This window comes from Anabrus simplex, chromosome 3 (genome assembly GCF_040414725.1).
Source record: "Anabrus simplex isolate iqAnaSimp1 chromosome 3, ASM4041472v1, whole genome shotgun sequence".
Classification (NCBI taxonomy): Eukaryota; Metazoa; Arthropoda; class Insecta; order Orthoptera; family Tettigoniidae; genus Anabrus; species Anabrus simplex.
Window position 1 is genome coordinate 461,235,301 of NC_090267.1, and position 15,577 is coordinate 461,250,877.

At 39.6% G+C, this 15,577-nt stretch overlaps 1 protein-coding gene across 2 annotated transcripts in view; it reads right to left on the reverse strand.

The window, feature by feature from the left end:
- Positions 1-14,186, reverse strand: part of LOC136867433 (2-oxo-4-hydroxy-4-carboxy-5-ureidoimidazoline decarboxylase) — a 36,310-nt gene extending 22,124 nt beyond the window's left edge. For both annotated transcript variants that reach the window (XM_067144636.2, XM_067144637.2), the window contains exon 1: positions 14,106-14,186. In XM_067144636.2, coding sequence (XP_067000737.2) covers positions 14,106-14,108 — 3 coding nt within the window. In that variant the 5' untranslated portion in view covers positions 14,109-14,186. The remainder of the gene's footprint in view (positions 1-14,105) is intronic.
- Between the last annotated feature and the right edge of the window lie 1,391 nt (positions 14,187-15,577).

Below are 15,577 nucleotides of genomic sequence, written 5' to 3' on the forward strand. Positions count from 1 at the left end.
CATGTTAGGTTTATTAACACTAGGACCGCCGGAACATATTGTATACCTAGAACCGCCGATGCGGTCATTATGACCGCTGTATTCTAATTATTATTTTTATGCTCAATACGTATAGTAACTCATTATCATCATTTAAAATATGTATTACTAAGTTTATAAAACATTAATTATGGGATCTAACACGGAAAAGATTCAAAATATTTAACAGTTTTGCAAATGTAATATTTTCCTAATTTATTACAAACACAAAAACGTTTCTATAAAACACACTTATCTAAAAACAAACATTGTTTTTACTTCAAATTCCTTTATTATAAACGGCAAAAGTAGTTATTACTCATTATCAGAAAACAGAATTTCTGTAATACTCCATTTAGTGCAATTTATGACCAATTTATGACCTGAAACTTGTTTGCCAAATCCACGTACCACAACATATTTGTCTCCTTCTTTTCCTTCATTGTATTTGCTCACGCTGATGCAATCCTGCGTCTTTAGAAACAGGAACTACATACCACGACCTTAGTTATGTCCTTTGAACAAGAACCGCACACTCGCTGTTTGCACTTTCTGCAGGTAAAACTTGTCTTATTCCTGCATTTCCTCATTTGACATTGCCTATTCTGTACATTTCCTTCCACAGGCTTCCTAAATTCGGGTTCTGTATCCACAGACTTAGGTCTCGATCCCATGTACCCCACAAGAAGCTCCACTGCTAGTTTTAGGATGTCATTTCGGCGACTGAACTTCTTCCCTGTCGGTGTTTGAAAATGATCTAGGAGTTGAAATGAAATGGCGTATGGCTTTTAGTGCCGGAATGTGTCCGTGGACACATGATGAAAATGACACATATACCTAGTCCCCGTGCCAGGGGAATTAACCAATTTCGGTTAAAATTCCCGACCCAGCCGGGAATCGAACCCGGAACCCCTGTGACCCAAGCCCAGCATGCTTACCTCTTAGCCATGGAGCCAGACATCCAGGAGTTGATAGCTACCAAGTCAAGAATATTATGAAATACATGAATACGTATAGTAACTCATTATCATCATTTAAAATATGTATTACTAAGTTTATGTCCGTGTAACGGATCGAACATTATATTTTCTTCCCATTTGATCTACCATGTCCACGCCATATTTCGTATTGTAGAAGAAGTCTTCTGTTTCGGGAATCCTTTTGGGATTAGCTTGAAGTTCAACTTCTGAGTGCTAAGTACTGTATAGAAGGACGTTCTTGTTTCGTTTTCCTTGATAAACAGTAAGTGTGTCATTGGAATGTTTCAGGAGAGTTTAGTCGTAAAGACTAGCTTTCATAACCTTCACAGCTTTAGGAATTTCTCTCCTTGATCGTCTAATGGTTCCAACAATATTCGAACCATTACTCTTCAACTTCTTACCAAGTTTCACTGTTGCAAAGAAAGTTATCAGTAGTCACTCTTCGCCCCTTCTTTTGAAACGGCTCCACCAACTTCATTACTACACTTTCGGGTAGAGTCTCGTCATGTGGTCTGAGATCGTCTTTTCCTAGGTAAGGAAACTCATTGCTCGCAAACTTTGAGTCAACGTCCACAAGAAGCCAAAATTTAATTCCAATTTTATCTGGTTTGTTGGGCATGAACTGTAAGAATGGACACCTTGTTTTGCTTGGAAAAATCTGCTCATCATCAGGCAGATTTTCACCTGGAATATAAGACATTGACAATTTTCAATGAATTTGTTCCATACTTTTGATACTAACGCAAATTTATCAGTTTTCAAACGTTCTAATCTTGTAATTCTGACGTCGAAACGCAAAAATATTTAGATTTCTCGACAAAATTTCCTCCCCATTGTTTCACTGAAGAATGGTGGCCCCCCACTTTTTAGACCAGAGTTCATTAGGTATAGCTACTGGCTCCAAGTACACCACGAGCATACACTAAGCCAATGAATGCCTCCAGTTTTCTAAACTTACACTCCACAATTTATCTTCTAATACGCGTTTTGCTTCAGTTTCCGTAGAGTGTTTGATGTGTCTCAATATACAGTAGATTCATCAATAAAAAGACGTCATGCACACGCTACACTGTCGTCAGAAACATACCGCTTCCCGGATTTTCTTTCAAGATGTGACAAGCCATCCTGCCAGGTGTAGTCTTCACAAACTCTCCTACAGTCCACTCCGTGATGCCATCTGTACCTAGTAACGTATTACTTGGTCCTGGGAGGCTTGTGTAGATGCGTCCCTTCTTTCTTCCAGCTTTTCCTATCGCATTTTCTACTGCTGTAATAGAACAATCGAAAACTTTCAGTTCTTGCCCTACACCAGGCATAATTGCAGTACCAAGGTTGACATCAAAATAACGTATATCATTAGGGAATTGTGACAGCGGAAGAATGTTCGCTACTCTCAGAGGAGAGTGACCCATTAGCCGCCTTTAGAAAAATGAATAAAGAAGAGAATGAACAATAGCCGTAGATATACTATCAGAGTTTCATAGTTGTGCTTATATTATTGCAGGGAGAATAATTATAAAGAAATGTTATCTCAAACAGAGGAATAAGCACATGTTCTAGTACATTTTATTATGATAATCAATATAGCGGTCAAAATGACCGCTCCGGCGGTTCTAGGTATACTCGTTACCTACGTCCTAACCAATCACGCAAAATTAATTACATTTAATACGGATAATTCTGACCGGTAATCAGGAAAAGTCACTGAAGCTCTTTGCAATACGACAGAAAATGTGGTCAAAATAAGGCTTTGAAAAAGTGTAGCGGTCATTTTGACCGCTCCGGCGGTTCTAGTGTTAAACTAAAACATTAGAAGAAAAGACGACAAATGAAGTGCAAAATTTTTTTGAGTTGTGCAACACTGCAACAATACCATGCACCACCCCTGAACTATATTATAGTTCCAATAGTGCTACATAGTGTAAAACAATATCCACAACTACAATACTACAACATAACAATGACAACAGTTTTTCTTCTGGAGTAAGCCAAGTGTTCTTCACTTAAAAAGTAGGTGTATGTTTGATTTCAAAGCTAAATACTGATATACTGTTATAATTATTATTGGTTCATTCGTATGTTTATTCTTAATATTTTAAGCTGGAATGTCTTCATATGTGATATGAATATAATTTGTTTTGTACAAATAGATGGGAAAACAGTGTTATTTACAACTTGGTGCTGCACAGGGTCTCTTCTATACATTTACCAAGTTCAGGTCAAGTATAACCTACCATTGAAGATGCTCTTTAAATAAATAGTAATTAGAATTTCTTAAACCAAGAATTACGCAATCCATCAGTACCCAGACACTTACAATTCTTAAGTTCTCCTATAACTTCCTTGAGCACATAACATTGTGATAGTACTGTATTCAGAAGTAGGATATGTTAATATTAGCATTGTTATAATTATTATTGGTTCATTTGTATGTTTATTCTTAATATTTTAAGCTGGAATGTCTTCATATGTGATATGAGTATAATTTGTTTTGTACAAGTAGATGGGAAAACAGTGCTATTTACAACTCAGAAATTTTCTGTGAGTCGTGGAACTGCCCAGAATTCGATGATGTGGCCTGGTTGTTATTGTATTGGGACCCAGAAGAGGTTTGGTCTTGGTATGGCAAGAGGATCTTCCACTCGTGATTGGATGGCCAGGATCAATCTAGACGTATCATGACAGAGTAAGGGGAATCTGATGTCTATATAGGCATGTGAGAGAACGGAGGAGCTTGACTTCAAATTTTGGTGAAACATGACTTGCCTTCTGTCACCATTATTGTTTGTTATATTGATGAATGAAATCATAAAACGCGTAGAACAGAGTATCAGTAGTGATGAAGTGAATGCTTTGGTATTTGCAGATGATGTGGCAATTTATGGAAAGGGAGAAAAGGAAGTACAAAGGAGACTGAACATTTGGAATGAAAATCTGAAGGAGTTTGGAATGGTAATTAGTAAAAACAAAACTGTAGTCATGCACTGTTGAAAAGAGAAAAAGAGAAGCCAAGTGAACATATACGAAGAATGGTTAGAGAATGTAGAACAGTTTACATATCTGGGTAGCATTATTAATGGAAGTAAGGAAGTAATGAAATCAACACTGAAATTAATAACAGACTAAGTAACAGTACAACATTTTGTCATCAAGTCAAAAAGCTTTTATGGGATGACAAACTACCCAAGGGAACGAAATTAACATTATATAAACAGTATTTCATACCAATATATGGACTAGAAGTGCTGGTAACTAATAAGAGACAAGATAGTAAGATCCAAGCAGTAGAAATGAAATGTTTAAGAACATTGGTTAAAAAGACAAGAAGAGATAGAATTCAAAATATTAAAATCAGATAAGAGCTAAATATAGAACCGTTAGTACAGAAGATACAGAAAGCAAGACTGAGATGGTTCGTACATGTAGAAAGAATGGTGAAGGAACGAGTAGCAAGAAGGGAATTGGAAAAAGAAGTTAAGGGAAAGAGACCAGTTGCAAGACCGAGAAGAAGGTGGATGGATCGGATTTGGAAGAACATTAGAGAAGCTGGATTGGAAGTAGCAGAAGTAATGGAGCAGGAAAAGTGGAAGGCCAGGAAGAAGTGGAGGAGGCTTAATAACCACACCCAGGCGACTGGAGTGGGACATTGATGATGATGATGACTTGTGTGGAACAAGGTTGAAGTGATATTTTGTGGAATGTGATGTGTGGTACTGACCTACAAACTGTGGACTGCTTAGGCACTTGGTATTTTATCACTTGTGGTGGCTTGGTGTCTTATATGTTGGTGAGAGCTATGGTGTGTTGTATTTCAGACTTTCCATAATTTATGTTCTGGAACAACAAGCGTGTGTTGCTCGAGTGAATGTATCTTTAAACCAAGTGTTAGAGTCAGTGAACACAGTATTATAAAGGTACAGTATCAATGTGATCCAAGTGCCAATTATGAGAATATGCAAGTTGTGTTAATACCCAGTGACAGTGAAGGGTATTTACCTACATACTGTATGCTTTGTAATTAATCTTCTTCGGGCTGACTACAAATGGTAGCTTGATCCTTGCTTTTAGTTTCCCACTGTTTTTGTTGTTGTTGTTGTTGTAAATATGGAGTCTTCCAGCAGTATTTTGTGAGTGTATTTTATGTGTATTTTGGTGTGCTGATGAGGTGCTCATGCACGGATATTATTCAGAATATAGTTAGTTATTTTAGAATCAGTGAAGTTATCGATGAACCTAGGTGCACTTCCTACCGGTACCTATTTAGTTGTTTTCAGAAGGTTAGATAAGGCCTGAAGCAGATGTACCAGTATGCAGCTTTATGTACACGCCCTGGGAGAGAGAATTATCATGCTTTATTAAAATTTGAGGGATCCATTCTGGTGAACTCTGGCACCCATACAACGGACATTTCGATTAATTATTGTTATTTCAATTATTTTATTTCAAATATTTTATTAAGTTATTGGAGATATTTTATTTATTAAAACATAATATTACAGCATTTTTATTTCATCATATGCCATAATTTATGCTTTACATGTCATATCCTCAACATTTGCAAGCCATAATCCACCTCTGTGGACCAGATACCAGATTATTACCCCATGATGCTATAGCTCTGATGGACTTTGGTCTACCAAACAACCACCACTCAGCCCAAAGGCCTGCAGATTATGAGATAATGCATGGTCAGTGCAATGAATGCTCTCAGCCATTATTTTTGTCTTTCTAGACGGGAGTCACCATCCCACCATCAGATAGCTCTTCAATTGTAATCACATAGGCTGAGTAGACCTCAAACCATCCCTGAGGCCCATGTAAAAATCCTGGCCAGGAACTGAACCCGGGACCTCTAGATGAGAAGCAGGCATGCTACCCCTACACCACAGGGCTGAGACCAGGTTATTATTATTATTATTATTATTATTATTATTATTATTATTATTATTATTATTATTATTATTATTATTATACCAAATGGAGTGGCTGTGCGTGTTAACACACTGGAGCCAGGCTCTACCTTTAGGAGGTGAATGGGTTCGAAACCCACCGTCAGCTACTTTGAGAATGGTTTTCTGTGGTTTTCCATTTTCACTTCCAGGTAAATGCCAGTACAGTTCCTATTTATATGCCACAGCCAATTCCTTCTACATCCTTACCTAATTTCATTCACAGTCATTCATTTCATATTCATTAGCTCCTCAACTGAGGTTGGCGTCAGGAAGGGCATCCGGTCGTGAAAACATGCCATATAATTTCATCTCACCTCATCCTAGACAGCGTATCAGGAAACAAAACTAAGGATTTGATTATTATTATTATTATTATTATTATTATTATTATTATTATTATTATTATTATTATTATTATTATTATTATTATTACCCTTCCTTTCTATCAAACTGGAATATTGTAAAAGTAAGATATGAATTAAAAGCAGTTGAAACATACGTAAAACAATAATACACTAGGAAGATCGAAATTGCAACTCTATGAAGGTGGTATGCTTAAAATACGCTAAGTGTGCATGGAGGATGGATGAGAGACAGTAAAATGCAACAGATACCTCTGAACTCACATGTAGAATCAGGTCAGTAGATGGGAGTTCTTTGAGCTGCAATACATTGCTGAATCCTGCTTACAGCTACACAGCCCCGTACTATGACAGTCCCGATTGATTGATTGATTGATTGATATACTTATTTATTTATTTATTTATTTATTTATTTATTTATTTATTTATTTATTTATTTATTTATTTATTTATTTATTTACAGTAAGCAGCTTAACACACGAAGTTTTCAACCTTTGGTCCACATGTCAATTTTAGAAAAAATCCAATTAACGAGATTTTCATTCCTAGGTTTTGATATTTGTTGTGATGTCTTGCCCCTTGTCTGGACTCATACTAGTGCCTCCTCACGGAACAAGGCTGTTCATGTTTATAAAATAACTGGAAATCTCGTTTCTAAGTTTCCTAATTTCCTGGTGGGGCATCGAAGCCATGTCCCTCCGAGTGAACCAAGCACTTTTCAGGCTCGTAAAATACGTATCGCGTATATAGTGATAGGTGTTTTTTTGTTTTTTTGTTTTTTTTTTCTTTTTGCTAGTTGTTTTACGTCGCACTGACACCGATAGGTCTTACGGCGACGATGGGACAGGAAAGGGCTAGGAGTGGGAAGGAAGCGGCCGTGGCCTTAATTAAGGTACAGCCCCAGCATTTGCCTGGTGTGAAAATGGGAAACCACGGAAAACCATTTTCAGGGCTGCCGACAGTGGGGTTCGAACCTACTATCTCCCGAATACTGGATACTGGCCGCACTTAAGCGACTGCAGCTATCGAGCTCGGTGAGTGATGGGTGTATAGTAGGATGACATCGAAATTGGAAAAGAATAACAACTGACTGAAGGAGATCTGACAAGAAAGGTGACGGAGAAGAGCCTGGTACAAGTATGTCTACCCCTTAGTCCCGTTTTTCTCATACAGGGTCGGGGATGAAGTGAGATGAAACTAATTTTATGGCATGGTTTTACAGTCGGATTCCCGTCCTGACAATCAGTTTAGGAGCTAGTTGATATGAAATGAATAATTGTGACTGAAATTGGGTAAAGAGGTGGAAGGAATTGACTATGGCCAATGAATAGGAACTGTCCTGACATTTGCCTGGAAGTGAAGTCCATTAACATGCATGGCCACTCCACTCGGTATAATAATACAACCCCGCGGTGTAGGGGTAGCATGTCTGCTTCTCACCCAGAGTAAGAGTACCGTACATGTTAACATTCAGAATACCGTATGGAGATTGTAAACCTCGACGAATGAAACAAGCGCCTCCATAATATTATCAACTTATTTTTTCATTTTTAAAACTGTGACTTCTTTTCTTTGTGGACCTAGACTAAGATTACAGGTTTTATCTGGGTGGATATTTATTTTGATTAATATAATCTAGGAGTTGCATAGCCGTAGGGGTTAAAGCGTGCTTTGTTCACGCGGAAGGACGTGAATTCGATTCTCCATCAGCAAATCGAAGAACTTAGCAACGAGATTTCCACTTCTGGAAAGGTACATGACTACAAGATTCACTTATACGTGTACCAGGTCAGTCCTGGAGGCAAATGCGACCGGGTATAGAGCTAACCCATTCTATCTCGCCTATACGGAGTGTTTGGGAGATGAGTACAAATAAACTCACAGAAGGCATGAATGTCCGCAGTTCCAAATTAATTTATTTTTTATTTAGCGAATGGATTGTCTGAGGAAGGAGTTTGAAGTAGAGTGCGATGTTTGTGAGATAATAGTTCATTTGACTGTTTCAGTATTAAGTGCATTGTTCAGTTCTTGTCAGCGAGGTAAACTTTCGCTGAAAAACGCAAATATTTTCAACACGGGCGTATAAAAGTCTCTAATGCCCGAGAAGTCACCAAGAGAATCATTTAAAACTAAATTTAAGTTGTATGTCGCACAACGTGCATAAAGAGTTATCGGTACTCTCTCGTTGATACGCGTGTTTGCTTTGGCCGCTCGTGGTAGTTGCGCCGTCATATCCCTAACCACGATTTTTATTTATATAACTGAATGTTTTCCAATATATTCACAAATTTGTTTTCGAAAGACGTTGCTCTTTGGTCTTTCATTTCATGAAACCCAATAAAGATTCGCGAATAAGTATTGCCCTCTTTGTATCAAATTCTACATCTAAGTAGCCTACGACGCCTAACTGATCAACCTTACTTATGTCTGGGTCATATCCAATAAAATAGAAAAATGGAGCATTTTTAATTTTGTGAACATTTTACCTCAAAACTGCTTTTGGTATCAGTGATATTAGTTCATTTTGCACTTTGGGACTTAAATATTTTGTTCTGCTTTTCTCACTATCGTTATGAACCTTCAGTACGGCTTCATACGTAGCAATTAACTCTTTTATTTTTTTACAATTTGCTTTACGTCGCATCGACACGGATAGGTCTTATGGCGACGATAGTACAGGAAAGGCCTAGAAGTGCATCTCCCGGATGCAAGCAAGCTCACAGCTGCGCGGCCCTAACCGCACGGCCAACTCGCCCGGTAGCAAGTAACTCAATAACACTTAGAAAATGCCCTTTTGAGAAATAATGTTTTTCTTCATGACCACGGAATGGTATGTTGCAGCCGGTTAATGTTAAAATTACATTCAATATCCTATATAGCCGCAATTCTTTTGTACACCTCTCTAAAACAATATGACACTACAGACTTGTTTTTCTTCCAGCGTTCATAAGTTAAACAAGATAAGAAGTGAATCAGCGATGTTTCATGTATCAATACATTTTTTTGTTAACCCTTGCCAATAATTAACTGTACCTACCATTCCACCACGCATTATTAAAGTTTTTGATGCTCAGGTCGACGAAATGAAAACAAATAGTCTAACCTATATTGCGGACATTTCGGCTGGTGAGATTCTGAATTAACAATTTTTATTATCGAATCTACTACTCTACCGGCCACGATCAGCGTCAGTTACATTTCTTACAGTATGACTTTCAAAATCACTCTGCTGTGCTGAAACGTCACTAACACAAATTAGAAAATAATTCTGTGCTGAAATGTCACTGACACAAACACGGTATCCCGCTCCCCTTTTTTTCCTAAATTCTAACTGAAATTTTAACCGACACACCAGACATGGATTTATCACAAGACGTAACACTATTGCTACTGAAACCTGCCAAAGAGTCTTCACTTATACTTTTAAAGAAACAATACATTTATACATACATGTAATAATACGTTTTGAACAGAGTTTAACTTTTCACGTTTTCTTTACCATTTTTGGAAACCGCTTAGTCCTAAATACCAAGGTCGATCAAGTATAAAAGGGATTTTTGTTCCTGAACATCAACAGTTGATAGGACTGGCCCCGCGCTTCTGTTATGCTTAGGCGGGACCGTTAGGAGTGGCGAGAGCGTGCTGTTACATATTTCCCGCCGTTTCGTCAGTAACGCTCGCGATGTCGGAGCAACAGGTGCACCCCTTCACTGCGCAACGCATAATTATAAAGTTTCTTGCTCGTAAAGGAGTTACAGCGGCGGAAATTTGCCAGAGATTGACTGCACAATTCGGTGATCAAACATAGTCAAGGACGCGTGTGTTTGCCTGGCATAAAAAGTTTAAGGAAAGACGAGAACGTGTGGAAAATCAACACGATCGCCGTCCTCGGACCAGCATTACAGACGAAAATATTCGTGCGGTTAAAACCATTATTGACGACGATCGACGGGCGACAGTATCAGAAATTGCAGAACAAGTCGGAATCAGTTATGGGAGCTATCTAGCAATCATCACCAACGACCTACAGTTCCGTAAAGTGTGTTCTAGATGGGTCCCTCGCCTCTTGACCGAAAATCTGAAGCTGAGACGTTTGGAAGTCTGTCAGAGGCTTACAGCAAGGTTTGCGGAAGAAGGTGATGCATTTTTGAGTCGGATCATCACCTGCGACGAAACATGGGTCCACCACTACACTCCCGAATCCAAACAAGCCAGTAAGGAGTGGCGGAGGAAAGGGGAGGAAGCACTAGTGAAAGCCAAGACTCGATTGTCAGATGGCAAGGTTCTTGCAACCGTTTTTCTTTTTTGATCGGCGAGGCATTTTGCTGATTGACTTTTTGCATTAGAGACGCACAATCAATGCTGCATACTACTGCGAGCTATTGAACAAGGCGAGGGTTGCATATCACCGCAAAAGACGAGACCAACCGATTCGACAGGTCATCTTCCTCTACGACAAAACGCGGCCCCATACTGCAGCCCTGTCTCCAAGCCTCAGGGAACGCACTGGACTACCGTACACTTGATCAACCTCCTTACAGCCCGATTTCCATTTGTTCGGACCGCTTAAAGAAGTTCTAGGAGGGCAACGATTTGAAGATGAGGAGAGTGTGAAAGACTTCGTGCGCAACTGGCTGGTGACACGACCATGTTCTTTTGACGATGAGGGCATCATAAAGCTGTCCATACGCTGGGACAAATGCATTTCCAAAGCAGGAAACTGTGTGGAAAAATAAATTGTAATTGCCTTGTGTTTTCAATAAATGGATTTCAATTTAAAAAAATATAAGATCCCGTTTATGCTTGATCCCCCCTCGTACTTAGATTTACCGGTACTTGAACGCATAATATAAACTTGAGCACACCTCACCCAGCCACCAATAGACCTGAGCAACTGACCACAATCGGCAGTGAATTACTAACCTGATCTGATTCTAAATGCGGGTCGGGGATTTTCGTTTGAATGGTGCAATGCCATTAAGCGTGAGGTCCAAGTTCAACAGGAAGGGAGAGATGACGTAACCTAATCCAAGCCTACAATCTGCAATGAATGCGGGGAAGAACCTTAGGAGACGTGGGAACGCTGACTGACAATCAGGTCCACTGCGTTGATATTTTTGTGCTTGTGCCTGCATGTCCCATTCCAGCCCAGCCCAGCTGCCATGCATAGCTCGGGTATTAACCAAATTTCATCAACTCTGTGTCACATCATTATGAGCGACGTTCTAACAGAGTTGCAACATCAAGTGCAACGTGAATCACATCTGTAAGCAGGTGATGTTTAGATGTTACGCCAATAAAAAATAAAAACAAGAACATTATTTTTAGATTGCATAATTTGATTTGTTACTGGTTTCATTTCAAATATAAACGAAATTACGTGTTCGGTCCCTGAGCCCAAGGGCACCTCCACACGACGGGACCTGTGGTCCCGTTAGTTACGCTCCTGATCTAACGTTCCTCCCTGAAGTTGAAAATTGTCCTATTCACTTTTCCTTTATTTTTTATGTTGCGTGTACATTCATATCTATTTATAACGCAGTGTAGTTGTATAACTCCTGTTTACAATTTTACCAATTTCGCGGAGTGATGTAGAGCCTCCGTGGCTAAGGCGGCAGCGCGCCGTCATCTCACCTCTAGGTTCCGTGGTTCAAATTCCGGGCACTTCGTGTGAGATTTATGTTGGACAAAGCGGAGGCGAAACAGGGTTTTCTCCGGGTACTCCGGTTTTCCCTGCCATCTTTCATTCCAGCTACAATCTCCAATATCATTTAATTTCATCTGTCAGTCATTAATCATTGCACCAGAAGGGTACGATAGGTTTCGGCAGCCGGCACAATTTCTATCCTCACCGCTTGATTGAGTCTTAATTCATTCCATTCTGACCTGATCGAATGACTGGAAACAGGCTGAGGATTTTTTCTCTCTTATAATGAAAAATAATCAAGATTGTCCTCTTTGACGCCCCTGATAGCACCGGAACTTGTCTATACTTTCCAACTCTCCACAAAAAGATGAATGTGGTGTCGAAACACAAACATGCAGTACTTACGCTGCCCACTTACCTGTCCACCTTGAACTGTACGAGTTTCACTCTGACGTGCCCCAGCAATATATTGACAAAGAATCAGTTATAACTTGGTATGTTCAGCGATAAGCTAACTAGTCTGTGGTGATGTAATAATTTTAAAAATACCTTTAATGTTCTACACATAAACTGTGAACATATATTATTGGTCACTTTTTTTTTTTCAGTTCGCTTTACGTCGCACTGACGCGCCTTATGATGACGATGGGATCGGATAGGGCTAGGTGCGGGAACGAAGCGGTCGTAGCCTTGACTAAGGTACAGCCCCAGCATTTTCTTCCTGTGAAAATGGGAAACCGCGGAAAACCATATTCAGGGCTACTGATAGTGGAGTTCAAGCCCACTATCTCCCGAATGCAATTTGACAGTTACGTGACCCAAACCGCGTAGCCAGTCGTTCAGTTGAAACAAGTTACAGGACGTTATACAGTACAGTATCGGTGATTGGAAATTCAAAGTAGGGGGGGGGGGGTGTACAGACAATAAGGAGTACGTGGACGGGGAATATACATCAAGATTGGGAAAAAATAAAGCTACAAATTGCCGCGAATTTCGACAGAGGTAAAGGTTGACAATCTATCAATTTACGTGCGCGAGATTTTGATTCAGTACCATACAATAAAACTTTCACCAAAGGAACAATATTACACACCGGGCGAGTTGGCCGTGCGGTTAGAGGCGCGCAACTGTGAGCTCGCATCCGGGAGATAGTGGGTTCGAACCCCACTGTCGGCAGCCCTGAAGATGTTTTTCCGTGGTTTCCCATTTTCACACCAGGCAAATGCTGGGGCTGTACCTTAATTAAGTCCAAGGCCGCTTCCTTCCAATTCCTAGGCCTTTCCTCTCCCATCGTCACCATAAGACCTATCTGTGTATTAAAATTAAATTAAATTAAATATTAAAATTAAATAGAGAAGTACGGTGTGAATATAAATTAAAAATCATTTATAGTCACGACAAGCGATATTTTTTGCATATCTCCGCTAGTAACTTTGCTAATAATGAAATGAAATAAAGAAAAGAATTAGTTGATAAGACAACAGTGATTGTAAAAATGGCTTTTTAAAAAAATAATTCCTAGTTTCAGTCGGCTAAAATGGAATAAAAACGTGATAATTTCTCCACAAAGTGGGGGAGCGACTGACCCCCCTCGCTCCCACTAATCGCCGCTACTGATACAGTATGCACTCCCAGGTACGAGAAGGAAATTCCCTAACCAGACAGAAACCTGTTTTTAAAGCCCTTAAATAAACCGTAATTCTACCCTGTCAAGAGTTTCTTGAGAAAAGTGCAGTGTCATGCGTTTATGTAGGTTTACACTGCTAAAATTGTACTGCATTTTCCGTCAAGAGTTTCTTGCAGTTCAGTATGATGTTAAAATTGTACTGTATTTTCCGTTATAGACAATAAAGCAATCTGTTCGTTACCTCGTCAGACAGGTTCCCCTACGTACGTGTCATTTCAGCGCAAAAATCAGCGGACCATGGAATTTTTCCGTTAAGGTCAGGTTTTTCCTGTATCAAGATTCCGCTGTGGGTAGGTTTAAAGGTACGCATGTAAAGAAACAGCTAAGAACGAAAAATGGTTAAATACAGTTGCATAAAAATGTCTCGTGTCTGAATTATTTAGTCACTGTACGTGTACGTAACAAGAAATGTTTAAATACCATGCCTGTAAATGAAATAAAATAAATCAAAATACAAACCATTTCTTCAAAGTTATCTCACGATATGGCAGTCCTCGTCTAACTGTCTGTAGACACTGAACGCAGCATGCAATAAGTTCATCTATCGCGTATGTTGGAGGTCAAGCAAGAGGTCAGAGATACGGAGACATTATGATAATCTTAAATCCTTAGTCGGGCATGTGAATGAACTGGTAAGTTCCTTCACTTCGCGAGTTATGATTGAGAACGCCAGATATGTTGACTAACAAGATGACAAAAATATATTTCTGTAACATAACTCGAATTTCATAGGTCAATTATATAATCGAATGTGTCCAAAAATGCTAGTTTTAGCGAATCTTTGCGCCAATATCCTTTCCAAGCTATCTTTCAACATGCTGTAAAAATTTGAGCTTCGGTACTTTAGCCTCGAAGAAATCCTGCAGCGATTTCAGTAGGACTATAAAATTGATGTGTTTATAAACCCATAAGAAAACGTACTTCAGTTCATCGTGTAATACTGAAACTACGTGGAAGTTCTGCCTATTGTGGATCAGCAAGCAGCTGAGCGGTTTGCGTCACGTACCTATCAACTTGCATTCGGGAGATAGTGGGTTCGAACCCCACTGTCGGCAGCCCTGAATATAGTTTTCCGTGGTTTCCCATTTTCATACCAGGTAAGGGTAGCTTAATCAAGGTCACGGTCGCTTCCTTCACCCTCCTAGCGCCTAGCCATTTCCTAGCTCATCGTCGCCTGCTTGTGCCGATGCGACGTAAAGCATATTGTAAAAATGAAAGAAGTTTATTGTAGTCAGTCACAAGTGCGGTTTACGAAGAAGTACATTACATGCGAAATAGCTCTTATCTTTCCCCTTTAACGGTCTTGATAAAATGTTAGTGTTTGCCAACTAACGATCGAATTCATCTCTATTCACTTGCAATTTTTTTTTGTTTTTGTTTTTTTGTTTTGTTATAATAAGCAATTTACAGCTAGGCAAGACAAGAGGAACAGCGGCAAACAGCATTACAACGTAAAAACATAGTAGGCTACCGTGCCGTATTATTAGCATATCAGCTGAAAGTTTACAGAATGCAAAGCTCGGCACGTTGCGGTAGTCCATTGAAAAACACATCACCAAGAGAGCGGCTGTGAGTGGAGTCATGGTGTATACACACAACACTGTAAAGTGCAAGAAGCGAAGCCACTCCTTCAAAATGTTCCTCTGCAGTCCTTTTGTCCGTAGGAAAGGCAGTGTTATCAAGGCTAGTACAGAGGAACTTGTTATTCTTTATTTTCTGTGCAATGGCTTAACGTCGCACTAACACATTGGACACAAGGATGGGAAAGGGTTACGATTGGGAAGTTAGTGGCCGTGGCCTTAGGTAGCCTCAGCATTTGCCTGGTGTGAAAATGTGAAACCATGGAATACAATCTTCAGAGCTGCCGACGTGCGATTCAAACCCACCATCTTCTGCGCGACCAACGCGCTCGATAGGATGGACACATACAT